The sequence below is a fragment of the Amblyraja radiata genome, chromosome 27 (assembly GCF_010909765.2).
Source record: "Amblyraja radiata isolate CabotCenter1 chromosome 27, sAmbRad1.1.pri, whole genome shotgun sequence".
NCBI classification, from domain to species: Eukaryota; Metazoa; Chordata; class Chondrichthyes; order Rajiformes; family Rajidae; genus Amblyraja; species Amblyraja radiata.
Window position 1 is genome coordinate 7,757,497 of NC_045982.1, and position 20,316 is coordinate 7,777,812.

The window sequence follows — 20,316 nt, forward strand, 5'->3', positions numbered from 1 at the left end:
GCATTGACTCTCGACTTCAAAGCTGTCCTGGGTCACGTTTTATCTTTCTATCTTGTTCTGCTTTATATTCCATGGCACTTGGTGTTTCAACAAGTATTTTTCTCTCTCCTTTTCAGCCGACAGTGATCAAACAGCAGCTTTTGAATTCCACAACAGTCTCCCCTAGACTCCCCCAGTCACGGGGACGGGCGACACTCAGGATTGGGGAATGTGTAGACGGCGAGCATTTAAATTGTCAATCACACCCCATATTTGAGCACCGATTCAAGATTGCAAATAAAGAGAGACTCGTTGATGACTTAGACATGTTGAAGTGCTTGGACAAGTGTATGGCAGATGTGGTGTAACAGGGTTGTCCATCGGTACAAAACACTGAGGCAGAGTACAGGTCCCCCACCCATTTTCCACCACCCATGGTTCCAGAGTAGACAAAAGTACTGCAGAAACTCAGCGGGTGCAGCAGCATCTATGGAGCAAAGGAAATAGGGAACGTTTCGAGTCGAAACCCTTCTTCAGACTGAAACGTTTCGGCCCGAAAATTGCTCATTTCCTTTGCTCCATGGATGCTGCTGCACCCGCTGAGTTTCTCCAGGACTTTTGTCTACCTTCGATTTTCCAGCATCTGCAGTTCCTTCTTTAACCCATGGTTCCAGAGCCATGTTGGATTATCCATTTTGTCGGTCCAACAGGGGGTCACGGCCACCGAGGAGTCCAACGGTACTGGAACCAGAGTCAACCTTGAACGTTGGCTATGGGAACGGATCTGCCAGCTCCAGCCGGGCCGGAGTTCCAGAGCCCAGGCCGCAGGGAGCAAATTCAACTCACAGATCGCCCATGGAATTCCCGATGAGGTCAAGATTGGCTGCCTCGCCCAACCTAGGAACCAAATTTTCTGGGGGAATTTGTAATTTTGTAAATTAGTCATAATGGTGTTGCCAGACCACCAATTGTCGGAAAATGAGTAGTGTACCTATATTAATCAAATGATGAGTGCTTGGGAAATGCTGAGCTACTAAAGGATTGGTGTGATCTTGTACACCAGCCACTGAAAGCAAAACTGGAAATGCAGCAACCAGTTAAAATGACAAATAGTACGTTGCCCTTCATAGTCAGAGGTTTGAGTCCAGGAGCAAGGATTTCTTGCTACATTTATACAATGCCTTGGTGAGGCCACCCCTGATGTATTCTGAGCAGTTTTGGTTTCTATGGATAAGAAAGGATATATACTTGCCAGTGGAGTAATACATTAGAATGTTTCCCAGACCGATTACAGATACATAAAATGGCAGGACAGTCACACAGGAGAGATTGGGTCGATTTCACCTTCACTCTCTATTGTTTAGAAGCTGGTCGCAGGTCGCGGGGAGAACGTGCAAACTCCATACAGCCAGCACGCATAGTCAGGATCGAACCTGGGTTTCTGGCGCTGTAAGGCAGCAGCTCTACTGCTGCGCCACTGGTGAAAGAAGGAGGGGCATGTCCTAGAACAAGAGCTCACAGTCTCAGAATGCAAGTAAAACATTTCGGACCGAGGTCAGAAACATTCCTTCACTGTGCCTCCCACATCCATCCTTGCAATTTGAACTTTAAGTGAAAACTTTGAGACCCAGAGATCAGAAACATTTTGTCAGGGAAAAAATATTAATCACAACAAAACAAAGGCAGGTAAACAGAATTAAGATACCTTCCTAATTTGAGGAAGGACATCCTGGCTATTGAGGGAGTGCAGCGCAGATTCACCGGGTTAATCCCCAGGATGGCGGGACTGTCATATGAAGAAAGATTGGAAAGAGTGGGCTTGTATTCACTGGAATTTAAAAGGATGAGAGGGGATCTTATAGAAACGTATAAATTTGTAAAAGGACTGGACAAGCAAGATGCAGGAAAAATGTTCCCAGTGATGGGGTGGTCCAGAAACAGGGGCCACATTCTAAGAATAAAGAGGAGGCCATTTAAAACTGAGATGAGAAAAAACATTTTCACCCAGAGAGTTGTGAATTTGTGGAATTCCCTGCCACAGAGGGCAGTAGAGGCCAATTCACTGGGTGAATTTAAAAGAGAGTTAGATAGAGCTCTAGGGGTTAGCGGAATCAAGGGATATGGGGAGAAGGCAGTCACGGTTTACTGACTGTGGAGGATCAGCCATGATCACAATGAATGGCGGTGTTGGCTCGAAGGGCCAAATGGCCTCCTCCTGTACCTGTTTTTTATGTTTCTATGTTTCTAGATCAGTCATGATCTCAATGGATAGAGGAAGATCGTTAAAATGTCTTACTTCTGCTGAGCATGGAAGTACTTGATGAGGCTTTGGAGGAGGTCAGGCCCTTCGCGAATCTTTATTTCACTCACCCTGAGGAGATACTGTGAAAGAAACAAAGCGCAATCAGTTCACAATCTTGAGGATGTTGCCAGGACTAGCTACAGGGAGAGGTTGAGAAGGCTGGGACTCTATTCCTTGGAGCACAGGAGGATGAGCGGTGATCTTCTACTGCCAACCCCTACTGTGCAGTGTCTACCATTCAGTGGTGGCCAGTGCTCTGTTCTTTGCTGTGGCCTGTTGGGGAGATGGCGCCCGTATAGCGGATAAAAACAGATTGGACAAACTAATCAGGAAGGCCGGCTCAGTGGTTGGGGCTGAGCAACGAACGGTCCAGCAGGTGGCAGAGGCCAGAACTCTAAATAAACTAGGTTCCATAATGACAAACCCCACTCACCCACTCCATGCCCTGAAGGTGATCAAGAGCAGCATCTTCAGCCAGAGGCTGATTGCACCAATGTGCAAAACGGAGAGATACAGGAAGTCCTGTTTACCAGCTGCTATAAGACTTTATAATGAGCATAAATAACTGCACTTTTTTTAAATTAATTGTATTTTAACCTGTATTTTAACGTATTTTAACTTGTTATGTATGAAAACGTGGTGTTATGTTTGTCTTGAAGCTGTCGTGGCACTGTAATTTCCTGAAAAGGATTATTAAAGGAATAATCTAATCTAATCTAATCTAATCTTATTGAGAGGAATAGATCGGGCAGATGCACAGAATCTCTTGCTCATAGTTGGGGAATCCAGGACCAGAGGACATAGGTTCAAGGTGAAGGGGAAAAGATTTAAAAGGAATCCGAGGGGTAACTTTTTCCACACAAGGGGTGGTGGGTGTATGGAACAAGCTGCCAGAGGAGGTAGTTGAGGCTGGGCGATCCCAACGTTTACGAAACAGACAGATATGGGTTGGACAAATTTGGAGGGATATGGACCAGGTGCTGGAGGTGGGACTAGTGTAGCTGGGACATGTTGGCCGGTGTGGGCAAGTTGGGCTGAAGGGCCTGTTTCCACACTGTATCATTCTATGACTAATTTCAAGAGCGCCGAACACTCACTCTTCCTTAATTAAGAGCGCATTTTGCAGAGAGTTTAGATAAATTACAGAGAACGTCAGTGGATAAAAGATTAAAAAAGCAACAATATTTTGCAATGATACTGGATGCAAAAGATAATTCCCTCCACTGCATTAGAAACATAGAACATAGGTGCAGGAGTAGGCCATTCGGCCCTTCGAGCCTGCACCGCCATTCAATTTGATCATGGCTGATCATCCAACTCAGTATCCTGTACCTGCCTTCTCTCCATACCCCCTGATCCCTTTAGCCACAAGGGCCACATCTAACTCCCTCTTAAATATAGCCAATGAACAGGCCTCAACTACCTTCTGTGGCAGAGAATTCCACAGATTCACCACTCTCTGTGTGAAAAATGTTTTCCTCATCTCGGTCCTAAAATATTTCACCCTTATCCTTAAACTGTGACCCCTTGTTCTGGACTTCCCCAACATCGGGAACAATCTTCCTGCATCTAGCCTGTCCAACCCCTCAAGAATTTTGTAAGTTTCTATAAGATCCCCCCTCAATCTTCTAAATTCTAGCGAGTACAAGCCGAGTCTATCCAGTCTTTCTTCATATGAAAGTCCTGACATCCCAGGAATCAGTCTGGTGAACCTTCTCTGTACTCCCTCTATGGCAAGAATGTCCTTCCTCAGATTAGGAAGGGTTAGTAGGGTGTGTGAATGTGTGTGAATGTGTGTGAGTGATTGGTGGTGGTCGGAGGGGCCGTAGGCGCAGATTGGCAGCCACGCTTCCGTCAGTCTGTCCCAGGGCAGCTGTGGCTACAGAAGTAGCTTACCACCACCGAGTGTGACTGAGGAGTGAATGAATAATGCGATGTAAAGCGCCTTGAGTATTAGAAAGGCGCTATATAAATCCCATCCATTATTATTATTATTAATGATGGTCTCAACACTGGGGACATAGAGAATTATTTTCTTATCCTTCCAGTGGATATTGAAGATTTTGTAAATACACTTTATGTTTTCCTCCTTCTACAGTTTCGCAGCGGTAGAGTCGCTGCCTTACAGCGCCAGAGACCCAGGTTCGAACCCGACTACGGGCGCTGTCTGTACAGTTTGTACCTTCTATCTGTGACCACATGGGTTTTCTCCGGGTGCTCCGGTTTCATCCTGCACACTCCACAGATGTACAAGTTGGTGGGTTAATTGACTTCTGTAAATTGTAAATTGTCCCTTGGGTGTGTAGGATAGTGCTAGTGTATGGGGTGATCGCTGGACAGCGTGGACTCAGTTGGCCAAATAACCTGTTTATCGCTGAATGTCCAAAGTCTAAAGTGCAAAGTCAAGTGTAAAGTATAACTTCAGATTGATATAAATATTGTTTTAATTACATGGGCTGTAACTTGCCTCACACATCTGGAGTTGGAACATCTTTCTCTCTTTCTCCAAATCCTCTGCAATTTCTGCAGGGCTTATTTCAGAACGGTTCAGTCCAAACTGCTTGGCCCGGTCTTTCTTCTCCTTTTCGATCTTGTTCCTAATAGTTAGGAGAGAGAAGGAACTCATCAAACATCTCGCACAGATGTTGAAAGGACAGACACACACAGACACATAACTGGTCCTGACTTTACAGTTTTCCAACGACCCCCTGAGTTTGCCCAGGGACCAAAGTCAGTGATGGCCCACAATAGACAGCAGCATCTGGCAAAACTGAGCATAAAGCAATCTACGGACCATAATGAAGAGACAGGGACAGGCGGCATCTCTGGATAGAAGGAATGGGTGACGTTTCAGGTCGAGACCCTTCTTCAGAACCCCTTGGGCCCACCAAGTCTGTGCCGACCAGTGATTGCCCTCATACACTAGGGACAATTAGTCTGCAGAAGGGTCTTGACCCAAAAACGTCACCCATTCCTTCTATCCAGAAATGCTGCCTGTCCCGCTGAGTTACTGAAGACACAAAGTGCCTGGAGTAGCTCCCGTAGTCGGGATCAAACCCGAGTGCCGGGCGCTGTGAGGCAGCAACTCTACTGCGCGGAATTCAAATTCCTCCGTAGAGTGTTCAGCATATGGGAGAGTCTAGGACTAGAGGTCATAGCCTCAGAATTAAAGGATGTTATTTTAGGAAGGAGATGGAGGGATTTCTCGAGTCAGAGGGTGGTGAATCTGTGGAATTCTTTGCCACAGAAGGCTGTGGAGGCAAAGTCAGTGGATATATTGAAGGCAGAGATAGATAGATTCTTGGTTAGTACGGGTGTCAGGAGATATGGGGGGGGGGTAACGCAGGAGAATGGGGTTAGGAGGGAGAGATAGATCAGCCATGATTGAATGGCAATGTAGACTGAATGGCCTAATTCTACTCCTATCACTTATGGTATGTTCTATGCTGCCATAACATACGAGATATGGCGCCCCTCTCAGATGAAGTTTGGGGCTGCAACCACTTCTGTCTTTAAGGTGGGTATAAAGGTCCCATACCATTTTAATTTCTGGAGATCAGGTGGTCTGGACAACATTTATTCCAACCAACATCACAGCAACTACACAGATTATCCAGCCATTGTAACATGGCTTTTTTTTAGCGGCATTTTAAATGCTGCAACTCCTAGATACAGCAGTGCTTATGCATCAATAAGTAGCTGGTTAACTGCAAAGTTCTCAGACATAGTCATAGAGTGATACAACAGGCACTTTGGCCCAACGCCCACATGTCTCAGCTACACTAGTCACACCTGCCAGTGTTTGGTCCATATCCCTCCAAACATATCCTATCCATGTACCGGTCTAACTGTTTCTTAAATGTTAGGATAGCCCCTGCCTCAACTACCTCCTCTGGCAGCTTGCTCCACACATCCCCCACCCTTGTGTGTGGAAAAAGTTACCCCTCAGATTGCTACTAAATCTTTTCCCCTTCACCTTAAACCTATGTCCTCTGGTCCTCGATTCACCTACTCTGGGCAAGAGACTCTGTGCATCTACCCAATCTATTCCTCTCGTGATCTTGTACACCTTGTATGATCACCCCCTCATCCCTCCTGCACTCCAAGGACAAGAGTCCCAGCCTACTCAATTTCTCCCTATAGCTCAGACCCTCTGGCCCTGGCAACATCCTTGTCAATCTTCCCTCTACCCATTCCAGTTTGACAACATCTTTCATATAACACGATGCCCAGAACTGAACACAATCTGGGAAGTTATCCAAGGCGCCTTGCAAATATGCTTTGCTTGTCCTCCAGATTGTCACTGCTCTCATATTATGGACCTGTTTATTTGCCGTGACCCGTTACTGACACTGCATAGAAAAAGGATTATTATACATGTGTTTAAGAAGGAATTGCAGATGCTGGAAATTCGAAGGTACACAAAAATGCTGGAGAAACTCAGCGGGTGCAGCAGCATCTATGGAGCGAAGGAAATAGGCAACGTTTCGGCCAGAAACGTTGCCTATTTCTTTCGCTCCATAGATGCTGCTGCACCCGCTGAGTTTCTCCAGCATTTTTGTGTACCTAAGGATTATTATACAACTGTAGGCAATACTAAAGGAACCAAAATATCAAAGCAGCTTGCGTTTGTCTTTGCCTTTCTTTAAAATGAGTTCACTCTTTTGTCTCAGTTTGTAATATTTTGTGACCGTTTTGCAAACCACTTCCCTTTTCCTGGGTTCATTTAAAGTGGCTCTCGATGAAATGAAGAAGTCGAAATGGAAAAATAAAACAAGGTGTGAGATTGACTCATCGCAAACCGACAGATCAATATACAGCATGCACTCATTCAAAATCTTTAACGTACAAAATATATCCTTAAGATGCACATTGAGGATAAGTCCAGCACCTTCAGAACAGAAGGCCAGAACCAAAGAGTGATTGAAGAGCACAGTCTGAAGAAGGGTTTCGGCCCGAAACGTTGCCTATTTCCTTCGCTCCATAGATGTTGCTGCTGCACCCGCTGAGTTTCTCGAACACTTTTGTCTCCCTTCGATTTTCCAGCATCTGCAGTTCCTTCTTAAACACCAAAGAGGAAGGGACTGCAGATGCCTGGCAGGCAGCATCTCTGGAGAGAAGGAATGGTTTGATGTTTCGAGTCGAGACCCTTCTTCAGACCGAGTCGGGGGAGTGGGAGATACAGAGCTAAGGAAGTGTAGGGTGGGCCGAGTCAGGGGACAGGGAGATGACTGAGTGTGGGGAGAGGAAAGGGCGACTCCCTTCCTCCACCCCCAACATTAAAAAAAAAATTAATGTCGAAACCAACAATGGAGATTATTCCCAATGGAATAACCTCGGAAGATGAAGGAAAGCTTTGTGGTGGAGCATGCAGGATAGATTTTGTTGCCAGGAAATAAGTTTATAGGAACTGGAAATTCCAGCTAAAGAACATCAGAAACTGTTACTCATACAAGATCCGTGTTTGGTGCTCAGGGCAGCCTTTATCCCATTTTGGTCCAAAGTTCCTGAATATTTCCGAAAACCTTAGCATAAAAAAAACATGTCCTCAAATTGTTTTTATTCCATCCAAGGGAGTTAGATCTATTTGCTTCCAATTACGCTTCCATCAGGGTGGCACGGTGGCGCAGCGGTAGAGTTGCTGCCTTACAGCGCCGGGTTCGATTCCGACTACGGATGCTGTTTGTAGGGAGTGTGTACGTTCTCCCAGTGACCCACGTGGGTTTTCTAAGGGAGCTGCGGTTTCCTCCCACACTCCAAAGATGTACAGGTTTGTACATTTTTTTTTTAAATTGTCCCCACTGTGTGTGGGATAGTGTTAATGTGCGGGGATCGTTGGTCGGCGTGGACTCGGTGGGACGAAGGGCTTGTTCCCGCGTTGTATCTCTAAACTAAACTAAAGCAATGGAAGGGGATCATGCAGAGGCCATAGTATTGCCATTTGCCGGAAACTCATCTTAACCAAATGTCATGAAAATATCAAGGGGGCTTGGATATCCACTCAAGACCTTCATCCCCCAATTCCATCATCTAATGAGTCTGACTACAATGGGCAAGAGCAGTAGATGACCAAGTATATTTTTCTTTGGTAGAATTAGTTGTGGTGGGATGCAGGAGTTGAGGAAGCCTCTCTTTAAACAGTGACACCTTTAATCACAAGGCAGGGTTCCAGTTCAATCTCATCCGAAGAATACTAGTGCAAGGAAGAACTAGCAAATATTTCTTAACCATTCTTTCCTCTTGTGGAACTGAAACTTACACTTTATTTTCGTAATCCTTCCAAGCTTTCTCAACCAGTTTCTTCGGGTCCTGTAGACAAAACAAAGACCAGTTGAATTTCCTTCATCTCTTAAAGTAGATATCAGGCTCATATATTTTTTAAATATTTCTTTAGGACATTGGAAGGTACCTTGGCCCATTGAGATGATGTTGCCACTCACGGCAATTCTACACATCCCATTCTCCCACTTATTCCTCCACAACCTATTCTCACTCACACCACCCTAAGAGAATATCTCTAAGGTTACATCTCATCCGGCAGGGCAAAGCGTGGCAGGTAATAGATCAACATAGGCGAGTGGGGCTGCTGATAGGCAGATGATTGGAATAAAGGTCAGAGATAAGAAAGTTGTGGATTGTGCAGCTGGAAGGTGGTAAGTAGCGGGGAAAGGGAGTGGAGAGGAGAAATAGGTGAGGCCACATGGGCACAGGAGAGGGGAGGTCAGGAAGGGGGTTGTGGGGGAAAAGGTTAGAGAGAGGATTCATAAAATTGGAGAATCCAATGTTCATAGCGTTGGGTTGTAAGATACCCCCAGTGGAATAGGAAGCACTCTTCCACCAGTTTGCGTGTGGCCTCACTCTGAGAGTGGAGGAGACCCAGGACAGAAAGGTCAATGTGGGAATGGGATCTCTCGATCCCTCTCTCGCGATCTCTCTCTCTCGATCTCTCTCTCTCTCGATCTCTCTCTCGATCTCTCTCTCTCTCTCTCTCGATCTCTCTCTCGATCTCTCTCTCTCTCGATCTCTCTCGATCTCTCTCTCGATCTCTCTCTCTCGATCTCTCTCTCGATCTCTCTCGATCTCTCTGTGCGCATGCAAGCAATACTGTTCAGCATTAGTCAGTGGACAAGCTGAATAAGTTAACAGGTATGTGTGTATGTATGTGTGTACGTTTAAACTGCGCGTGTCGCGTGCATGCTTAAACCGTGCGTGCGCGTGATTAAACCGTGTGTACGCAATTAAAGTGCGTGTGATTAAACCGTGCGTGTGCACAACTCAGCACACGGCACACACTTGAGGTAAACAGTACGGCAATGAAATATTCATCTTGCAGCAAGATTCCACATCACCACATTGCTAAATGCATTGTCCTTTCCTGCTGTCACTGAATGCAGATTGATTTCTCTCCACAGATTTTCTTCAGAAAAACAGGCTGGTTACTTTCAGAAACGGCTGATCACCCAAAAGACAACGTCAGCAGTTACTTAATATTGAATGAAAACCAATCGAGTCAAGTCATCTCCCTTTACACTGCACAATTCCAACAAGTGAGCCAGATTGGTGTTCCTTGGACTCAAAATCAATCTTAACTCATTTAATAGATGACTAAATAACTTTAATCTCTGAACAGTTGGAAAAAACCCAAGCACAGATTTGGGACTATGCAAGTAATCATTTTGGCAGTTTACAAATACAGCATGGAAACAGGTCAGTGATCCCACTTAGTCCACGCCCCTCATCGATCACCCGTTCACTCAAGTTCTATGCTATCCCACTTTCACATCCATACCCTACACACTAGCGGTAATTTACATAGACAACTAACCTACAAACCTGAACGTTTTTGGGATGTGGAAGGTAACTGGAGCACCCAAAGGAAACCCACGTGGTCACAGGGAGAACGTGCAAACTCCACACAGAAAGCACTCGAGGTCAGAATCAAACCTGGGTCTCTGGCACTGTGAGACAATGGTTCTACCAGCCATGCCATTGCACCACCCAATGGCTTTGGGGGATGGCTTCCAAGTCGACAACATCAACTTTACCTTCAGATCAAAGTGAGATATGTACATATCCTGCTCAAGGTTTCAGCATCTGCCGAACCGCCACTGGACTGCCTTACCCCCCACCCCGTTCCTCCCCCCCCCACTGGGCCCGACCCCGACCACAGAAGAGCACGATCTCGCTCACTCACCAAAGGATAAAGCAATAAAAACGACAAAATAATCTTAGCTTTAAACAAAGGAACAATAAAACTAGTTCATAGGTGTCCTTGAGACTCTTGAAAGGCGCCCATAAATAAAATTTATTATTATTATTATTATAGTTTGAAAGCAGTATTTTCTTACCTAGAAGAATCAAAGCAGGAAAAAACAGAAGGAATGAAGGTGTATATGTACAGCTCCACTGCTTTCCAGCAATGTTTATGTGCAGTGACCTTTGACCTGGGCATGCGCAGTCAGAATACCGAACTCGCTTATTGAATAATTTGTTTAAAAGCCAATAGGTTAGTAGGTTAAATGTCCATGTCCACCATTCCATTAGTACCACAGTTTAGAGCAGCACACTGCAAGACTTTTCCCCTCGGGCTACTTAGTTACTATCTCCAAATCTCACAAGATGCCACATGCAGATCCTGAATCCCATTATCTGTTCTGCGCTAGGATTGCACCCGCCGATCAGATAACCTTGCTCATTCCAAGCCTTTAGGCCCACACAATTCATATCAGAACTTGAATATAATTCACAGCTCAAATTTGCTTGGATGCTTTAAGGATGAGCACAGTTTCTGTTAATATTCCACCCACATGTGCCCATTAAGGGCTCAAATGCTCAGCATTCTTTCAGGACTCTATTCCTTGGAATGCAGGATCATGAGGGGTGATCTTATAGAGATAGATCTTAGAGATCGAGTAAACGCACAGAGTCTCTTGCCCAGCATGAGGGAATTGAGAACCAGAGGACATAGGTGTAAGGTGAGGGGGGAAATCTTAATAGGAACCAGAGGGTTAACTTTTATTTTATTATACATAAAAGGTGATGGGTGTACGGAACGAGCTGCCAGAGGAGATCATTGAGGCAGGCACTATCGCTAGGTTTAAGAAACATTTATAGACAGGTACATGGATAGGACAGGTTTAGAGGGATACGGGCTGAACACAGGCAGGTGCGACTAGTGTGGATAGAACATGGTCGGTGTGGGCAAGTTGGGCTTTAGGGCCTGTTTCCACGCTGTACGACTCCATCCCATGCTTCCCCGACCATCAAAACGCTCATTTGCCACATGAACGACTTAGCTGTTGCCGTTTATTTCAGCCTCGTTTCTTTAAATATCAAAAAGATGAGGGAATGTATCAGTTTAGTTTTTACCAAGAATGCACCAACATTCCTCAGCTGGAGAATCAGATTAATAGAGGTTGCTATTTCTACCAAACATGATTGGATAGGCCTAGTTGGCTTGAATGCCAAGATTACGTTACTGGATATTCTCTCCACTCCATAATGTCTTCACCTTAGTGGACAAATCAAAATCTATGGCAGTCCATGCTACATGGAATCAAGAGTTTAGCAAAATGGTTTATTTGTAACTAAAATCTACAGAGGAAGTTGTCCATTATGTCTATATGGTAACTGATAAGACACAGCACCAGAAACCCATGTTTGTTCCTGCACTTAGTTGCAGCCTACGTGGAGTTTATACCATCGCCCTGTGTGGGCTTCCTCCCACATGCCAAAGAGGTGCTGGTTTGTAGGTTAATTGTAAAATTGCCCCTGTTGTGCAAGGAGTAGATGAGAAAGAGCTGACAAAAAACTAGCATGAGCAGGTAAAGATAGACTCAAAAAGCTGGAATAACTCATCGAGTCAGAGAGCATCTCCGGAGAAAAGGAAAAGGAGATGTTTTTGGGTCGAGACCCTTCTTCAGACTGAGGTCAGCGGAGTGGGAGGTGCATAGATAAGGAAGTGTATAGATAAGGAAGTGTAAGGTGTGAGAACCAGACAAAGGGAATGGAGATCAAGGAAAATGTAGAATCGATAATTGTTAGGTGGGAGATGACCATTGAGGTCTTGGTTGGATTGGCTCCTGGTCAGGGACCTCCCCGTCGACCTTACCACCATGGGTGACCCTACCAGGAGCATAGCTCCAGACGGCATCGCTCTCAGGATCTCAGGACCACACAAGCTTCTCCAGCACGACAAGGTGACAATCCACGGAAACTCAACCAAACATGCAATCATGTTGCCCTGTGCCAGAGCAACATGCAGTTACACACCTGGACTGCACAGAATAACGTTAGAATTCTTCAAAGATATAAAAAGAGAAGCAACTTCACCCCTTTTCCTTCCTTCAAATCCCCTTTCAGCAGGCTGTCCAATGGGAAGGAGAGGATGTTGTTCATGTTTTGAGTCTGTAAGCAGATATTCAGGATTAAAAAATATATATATTTTGCAAGGAAAATAATAATCACTTTAAAACAATGAAAGACAAATAGAATGCATTTTGGTTTAGTTTAGTTTAGAGATACAGTGCAGAAAAGGGCCCTTGCTGCCGTACAGCACTAGAGACTCGGGTTCGATCCTGACTACAGGTGCTGTCTGCACGGAGTATGCACGCTCTCCCCGTGACTGCGTGGATTTTCTCCGGGTGCTGCAACTTCCTCCCAGTCCAAAGAGTACCGGTTTGTAGGTTAAGTGGCTTCTGTAAATTGCCCCTAGTGTGTGGGATAGAACAAGTGTACGAAGCGATCGCTGGTCACCACAGACTTGCTGTGTCTCAAAACTAAATTAAACTAATCTCGTGTTCAAGTGATTGCTTAACTGGTTATTGCAGTGATGTGATGTGGCCACAGGATGTCCTGTTATTTAATACACTGAGCTACTACATCAAATTAAAGGGAATTAGAGACTGGAAGGAAGGAGAACCACAACTGAAAAGTCGCAGTTGAGGATATTTCACTATTTCATAAGGGTCTCTAAAAATAAAAGTTTTAGAGTTTAGAAGAATACGAACAAAAAGATTGGGAAAAGCTAATCTAGCCCTTCAATCACATTCATTATTCGGATATATTATAACTGATGAGTAGGAAGGAATGGCAGATGCTGGTTTAAATCGAAGGTAGACACAAAATGCTGGAGTAACTCAGCGGGACGGGCAGCATCTCTGGAGAGAAGGAATGGGTGATGTTTCGGGACGAGACCCTTTTTCAGACTGATGTCAGGGGAGTGGGAGGTACATAGATAAAGAAGTCTATAGAAAAGGAAGTGTAACGTGTGAAAACCAGACAAAGGGTATGGAGATCAAGGATAATGTAGAATCAATCATTGTTAGGTGGGAGAAGGTAACAACAGAGCAAACAGAGATAAAATGTAGTCAGAGGCAGTAAGACTGGTCAGAGAATTGGGAAGGGCAGGGGATTGAAAGAGGAAAAGCAAGGGTTACTTACACTTATAGAAACTTACAAAATTCTTAAGGGGCTGGACAGGCTAGATGCAGGAAGATTGTTCCCGATGTTGGGGAAGTCCAGGACAAGGGGTCACAGCTTAAGGATAAGGGGGAGATCCTTTAAAACCGAGATGAGAAAAACTTTTTTCACACAGAGAGTGGTGAATCTCTGGAACTCCCTGCCACAGAGGGTAGTTGAGGCCAGTTCATTGGCTATATTTAAGAGGGAGTTAGATGTGGCCCTTGTGGCTAAGGGGATCAGAAGGTATGGAGAGAAGGCAGGTACGGGATACTGAGTTGGATGATCAGCCATGATCATATTGAATGGCGGTGCAGGCTCGAAGGGCCGAATGGCCTACTCCTGCACCTAGTTTCTATGTTTCTATGTTTACTTGAAGTTAGAGAAGTCAATGTTCATACTGCTGGGGTGTAAGCTGCCCAAGTAAAATATAAGATGCTGTTCCTCCAATTTGCGTTGGGCCTCACTCTGACAATGGAGGAGGTCGAGGACAGAAAGGACAGTGTGGGAATGGGAGGGGGAGTTAAAGTGCTGAGCAAGCGGGCAGGTTTAGGCGGACTGAGCGGAGGTGTTCAGCAAAACGATCGCCGAGCCTGCGCTTGGTCTCTGATCTCTCTTTGCAAATCCAGTTCTTTCTGCGCTACTTCTCAGTTTCACAAATGATCTTTCAGTGACAGTATCCACACCAGCCACTCCCCAGTAAAGATTTAAACATTTGAGAGTGAAAAATCATCCCGTCTTTCGTCAGGAGCTACCTGATCCCGACTCCATGATTCATCATTGCAGGCGGAGAGAAAACAACTCACCATTTATCAGGTAAGCTCTCGTTACAGATGCAATCCCTCTCATTTTTTTGAGCTCCTTAGAACACCAGACTATCCGACCCATTTACTCTCAAAATAACTCTCGACCCCAGAAATAAATGTAAAAAAAATATTTCTGACTTTTCCAAAACAGGATATCTTTGAAGCCTAACCTGTGCATAACTTTTAAAAAGTTGTCACCAAAACTTCATATGTTTGCAATAAGTCCTCACTCTTATTATCTAACAAGGGGACAAATTACGCCATTTACCTCGCCAGTTGCTTTCCACGTGAGCAGGTTAACGATTCATTCTTCAAGCAGTAGGGCTCTCATTTACAAGTGTCTAACTTTCAGATCTTGCATAATTTCACCATTATCCCCACATAGAACTTCACCCTCTTCTCCCATTACATAATTGGGACACTTAGACTTTGGGACTTTAGACTTACAGCATGGAAACAGGCCCTTTGGCCCACCGACCAGCGGTCATCCCGTGCACTAGCACTATCCTACACACTAGGGGCAATTTACGATTTTTACCAATGCCATTTAACCTACTAACCTGCACATCTTTGGGGTGTGGAAAGAAACCAGAGCACCCAGAGAAAACCCACGCCGTCACAGGGAGAATAGTTCAAGTTCAAGTGAGTTTATTGTCATGTGTCCCTGTATAGGGCAATGAAATTCTTGCTTTGCTTCAGCACACAGAACATAGTAGGCATTGACTACAAAACAGATCAGTGTGTCCATATACTATAATATAAATATATACACACATGAATAAATAAACTGATAAAGTACAAATAACAGATAATGGGTTATTAATAATCAGAGTTTTGTCCGAGCCAGGTTTAATAGCCTGATGGCGCCTGATGGCTGTGGGGAAGTAGCTATTCCTGAACCTGGTTGTTGCAGTCTTCAGGCTCCTGTAACTTCTACCTGAAGGTAGCAGGGAGATGAGTGTGTGGCCAGGATGGTGTGGGTCTTTGATGATACTGCCAGCCTTTTTGAGGCAGCGACTGCGATAAATCCCCTCGATGGAAGGAAGGTCAGAGCCGATGATGGACTGGGCAGTGTTTACTACTTTTTGTAGTCTTTTCCTCTCCGGGGCGCTGGAGAGGAACTCCGTACAGACAACACCCGGTAGTCAGGATCGAACCCGGGTCTCTGGCGCTATAAGGCAGCAACTCTACCGCTGCGCCACCGTGCCGCCCTATACAAATCGTATCACTATCTACTGAAAAAACAACAACAAACAAATCGGAGACGGTGGAAGCCTGAACAAGCTTACCAGATTCTTGAAGAGTGCAGTCACTTCACGTGTGAAAACACCCAGGTTGAGGAAGCCTGTGGACAACTCATTCTTATTCTGAGATAGGTGGTGATTTCCAAAGCTTTCCAGAACTTCAATGTACTGCTCTTTATTTTCCACATGTGCTGGAAAACAGACGGGGATACAAAGGATCTCATTAGACGTTGATTCATGGGTCACAGTCAAATAGCTCAACAATCAGTGTCACGACTTTAAATTGGCCCTCTTCTCCATTCACAGTGGGGCGAGGAATCAGGTTACCTCTTACCTCCATGGTCCAGATCTACAAGGTCCAATTTGGCATTGCAGCATCTAACTCAGCTGGAATGCGCTAATTCAACACAGTGCGGAGATCATACAGTGGAAACAAGCGACTGCAGATGCTGGTTTACCAAGGAACGACACAAAATGCTCCACCCTCTGGAAAACCTGGTAGAGATGTAATGCTGAGGGTCGATAAGGTGCTGGTCAGGCCGCATTTGGGTCCCATATCTGAGGAAGGATGTGCTGGTTCTGGAGAGGGTCCAGAGGAGGTTTACAAGAATGATCCCAGGAATCGGTGGGTTAGCATATGATGAGCGTTTGACGGCACTGGGCCTGTACTCGCCAGAATTTAGACGGTTGAGAGGCGTCCTCATTGAAACTTACAGAATAATGAAAGGCATAGATAGTGTGGAAAGTATGTTTCCACTGGTGGGAGAGCCCAGGACCAGAGGTCATAGCCTCAGAATTAAAGGGTGCTCTATTAGAAAGGAGGTGAGGAGGACCTTATTTAGTCAGAGGGTAGTTAATCTGTGGAATTTATTGCCATAGAGGGCTGTGGAGGCCAAGTCAGCGGATATTTTTTAAGGCAGAAATAGACAAATTCTGGATTAGAACGGGTGTCAGAGGTTTGGGGGAGAAGGCAGGAAAATGGGATTAGGAGGCAGAGATCAGCCATGATTGAATGGTGGAGTAGACTCGATGGGCCGAATGGCCTAATTCTACTCCGATAACTTGTGAACTTGTAAACCAGTCTGAAGAAGGGCCCCCAACCCGAAATGTCACCTGCAGTGTTCTCCAAGGATGCAGCCTGGCCCGATGAGTTCCTCCAGCATTTGGTGTCTTTCCTGACCAAGAACAAACACTCAGGTTAGCGGGCAAGGCAAGTAACACGGTATATTAATCAAATCGATCCAACAGGGGCAGACACCAAGTGCTGGAGTAACTCAACGGGTGAGGCAGCATCTGTGGAGGAAAAGGATGGGTGATGTTACAGCTCGGAACCCTTCTTCATTCATCTAAATACATTGCAATATTTAAGGGATAAATCCTTCAAGAAATTAATTCACAATAATGTCCATAGACGCATGCCCTTGTGATTGGGTTATGACTGAATTACAGCTGGAAACAAGGAACTGCAGATGCTGGTTCACAAATAAAAGTACACAAAGGGTCTGAAGAAGGGTCCCCGACCCAAAACGTCACCCATCCATGTTCTCCAGAGATGTTGTCTGACCTGCTGAGTTGCTCCAGAATCATGTGTCCCGTTTTGAGGTTAAACTTCTCAATGGTTCACCAGTGCAGCAGCTATTGCTGCTGTTACACCGTTCCCACAGCCAGGGTTTGGGGTTAACCTTGGGCGCTGTGCGTGTGTGGAAGTTGCAAGCTCTCACTGTGATGGCACAGGATTCCCCAACACATTCCAGCTTTATTCCCACTTCCCAAAGATGCATTGACGAGTTACTGGAAATGAACCCTGGTATTGGTAGCAGAATCAGGATTGAACGGATGGACATTAAGTTTTAGTTTTTGAGATACAGCGTGGAAACAGGCCCTTCGGCCCACCAAGTCCCGGCCGACCGTCGATCACCCATGCACTAGCACTATCCTACACACTAGGGATCATTTATAGAAGCCAATTAACCTACAAACCTACAAGTCATTGGAATGTGGGAGGAAACTGGAACACCCAGAGAAAACCCGCGCGGTCACAGAGAGAATGTACAAACTCCGTACAGACAGCACCCGTAGTCAGGATCAAACCCGGGTCTCCGGCGCTGTAATGCCTGTCGCACTTAGGAAACCTGAACGGAAACCTCTGGAGACTTTGCGCCCCAACCAAGGTTTCCGTGCGGTTCCCGGAGGTTGCAGGTGGTTGCCGGAGGTTGCAGGTAGTGGAAGCAGGTAGGGAGACTGACAAAAACCTCCGGGAACCGCACGGAAACCTTGGGTGGGGCTCAAAGTCTCCAGAGGTTTCCGTTCAGGTTTCCTAAGTGGGACAGGGGCTTAAGGCAGCAACTCCACTGCTGCACCACTGTGTGAAAGATAATACATCACTAGGAAATAGTTGGGGTTGTGGCGGAGGCTCGCAGGAGTCGGACACGAGTTGTGTGCACTAGACATGTTTATTCTTCACCAATACAGCTCCCTACTCCTCACCCGACACGGGCGTTGCCCAGTCTTAAATACCCACTCACGTACCGATCCCGTGACTCGCGCCTCCTCCACCAAGACACCGCTCTCTAGAGCCGATGGCCCGTTGTGACCTTGGGTTGTCACTAGGTGCCGCCACAGGGTAATAGGACTGATCAGAATACTCCGAGAACGGTGGCGCAGCGGTAGAGTCGCTGCCTTACAGCGCTTGCTGCGCCAGAGACCCGAGGTTCGATCCCAACTACGGGTGCTGTCTGTACGGAGTTTGTACTTTCTCCTCGTGACCGCGTGGGTTTTCTCCAAGATCTTTGGTTTCCTCCCACACGCCATGTTTGCAGGTTAATTGGCTTGAAATAAATGTAAATTGTCCCATGCGTGTGTGTGTAGGATAGTGTGAGTGGCGGGGATCGCTGGTCGGTGCGGACTCGGTGGGCCGAATGCCCTGTTTCCGCGCTGTATCTCTAAATGAAAACGTAAACTAAACTGGCATAGACTAAATGGGTTGAATGGCCTAGGTTTATACCACAAGAAAAAAAGATGAGAATATTGGTACAATTCTGGCAAATCTCCTTTGAAGCAGAAGAGGCTTTCAGACTGGCACGTGGAAGTGCAGAGTGTGGATAATTCAAGATCAGTTTAACTTGACATCATGTTCGGCACAGACATTGCGGGCCGAAGGGCCCCATTCCCCGTGCTGTACTGTTTGGTCTATGTGCTATTAACTTCTCCAATGTCCTTCACCCTACCCGAGTTACTCAAGTTCAAGTTCAAGTGAGTTTATTGTCATGTGTCCTTGTATAGGACAATTAAATTCTTGCTTTGCTTCAGCACACAGAACATAGTAGGCATTTACTACAAAACAGATCAGTGTGTCCATATACTATAATATAAATATATACACACATGAATAAATAAACTGATAAAGTGCAAATAACAGAAAATGGGTTATTAATAATCAGAGTTTTGTCCGAGCCAGGTTTAATAGCCTGATGGCTGTGGGGAAGTAGCTATTCCTGAACCTTGTTGTTGCAGTCTTCAGGCTCCTGTACCTTCTACCTGAAGGTAGCAGGGAGATGAGTGTGTGGCCAGGATGGTGTGGGTCCTTGATGATACTGCCAGCCTTTTTGAGGCAGCGACTGCGATAAATCCCCTCGATGGAAGGAAGATCAGAGCCGATGATGGACTGGGCAGTGTTTACTACTTTTTGTAGTCTTTTCCTCTCCAGGGCGCTCAAATTGCCGAACCAAGCCACGATGCAACCGGTCAGCATGCTCTCTACTGTGTGTCAGTCAGATTTAACAGTCATTTGCACTTTACTCCTTACAACAAAAGCATGCCAGACTAATCTCCGCAGTTACATTCACGTCCCAGTTGGTTGCCAGTCATCCTTGTCAAAGATTGCAGCGGTATTCACAGCATAAAGGAACTTCCTTCCTTCCTACGTGCTGTGCTGCTAATGACAGGAATTGCCGTTGAACACCCAAATGGAGCCGATGGTATCTCCTCTCAGTAACATCACCACCGTCTGATGAAAATGAGGAATTATAGTGCTTGGCATCTTTAGCGATCGCTGGGCAAGGGACTGAACGTGTAACGTCAAGGGGAGGGTGGAACTTGGGGCGCAAGTAAAAATGAGTTACGTTCCCTTCACTTCAGACTCCACAACAAGGTTAGCCACCAGTACGAAATGTCTCTAATCTTCCCCAGAAACTGAAACTGAACGAAGTGAGATTTAATCACCGATTCTTTGGCAAGAATTATATTTTCACAGGTTTCCTAATGTATGATTTTTTTTTCTTAATCTAATTGTTGCTCTTTTCCAGCGAAGGGGAGGGGGATGGCAGTGGTCAAATCTTGGCTCACTGCCCAGAATTTTCACTCCGGAAATTTTCCTTGGATCTTTCCCCTAAACCTCCGAGTGGCCAGGAATTGATTTGGAAAGAGGACCTTGGTCGTTACATTGGTCACATTGTTAATTTAGACACAAAGATCTGGAGTAACTCAGTGGGACAGGCAGCATCTCTGGAGAGAAGGAATGGGCGAT

At 45.6% G+C, this 20,316-nt stretch overlaps 1 protein-coding gene across 2 annotated transcripts in view; it reads right to left on the bottom strand.

Moving 5' to 3' along the window:
• The window catches only part of LOC116988372 (arf-GAP with SH3 domain, ANK repeat and PH domain-containing protein 2-like), an 83,820-nt gene that overhangs the window by 34,339 nt on the left and 29,165 nt on the right, over nucleotides 1-20,316 (bottom strand). For both annotated transcript variants that reach the window (XM_033045029.1, XM_033045028.1), the window contains exons 3-7: nucleotides 15,837-15,982; nucleotides 12,614-12,688; nucleotides 8,541-8,590; nucleotides 4,749-4,878; nucleotides 2,276-2,361 (exon numbers count right to left, since the gene is read on the bottom strand). In XM_033045029.1, the coding sequence (XP_032900920.1) occupies nucleotides 2,276-2,361; nucleotides 4,749-4,878; nucleotides 8,541-8,590; nucleotides 12,614-12,688; nucleotides 15,837-15,982 (487 nt within the window). The remainder of the gene's footprint in view (nucleotides 1-2,275; nucleotides 2,362-4,748; nucleotides 4,879-8,540; nucleotides 8,591-12,613; nucleotides 12,689-15,836; nucleotides 15,983-20,316) is intronic.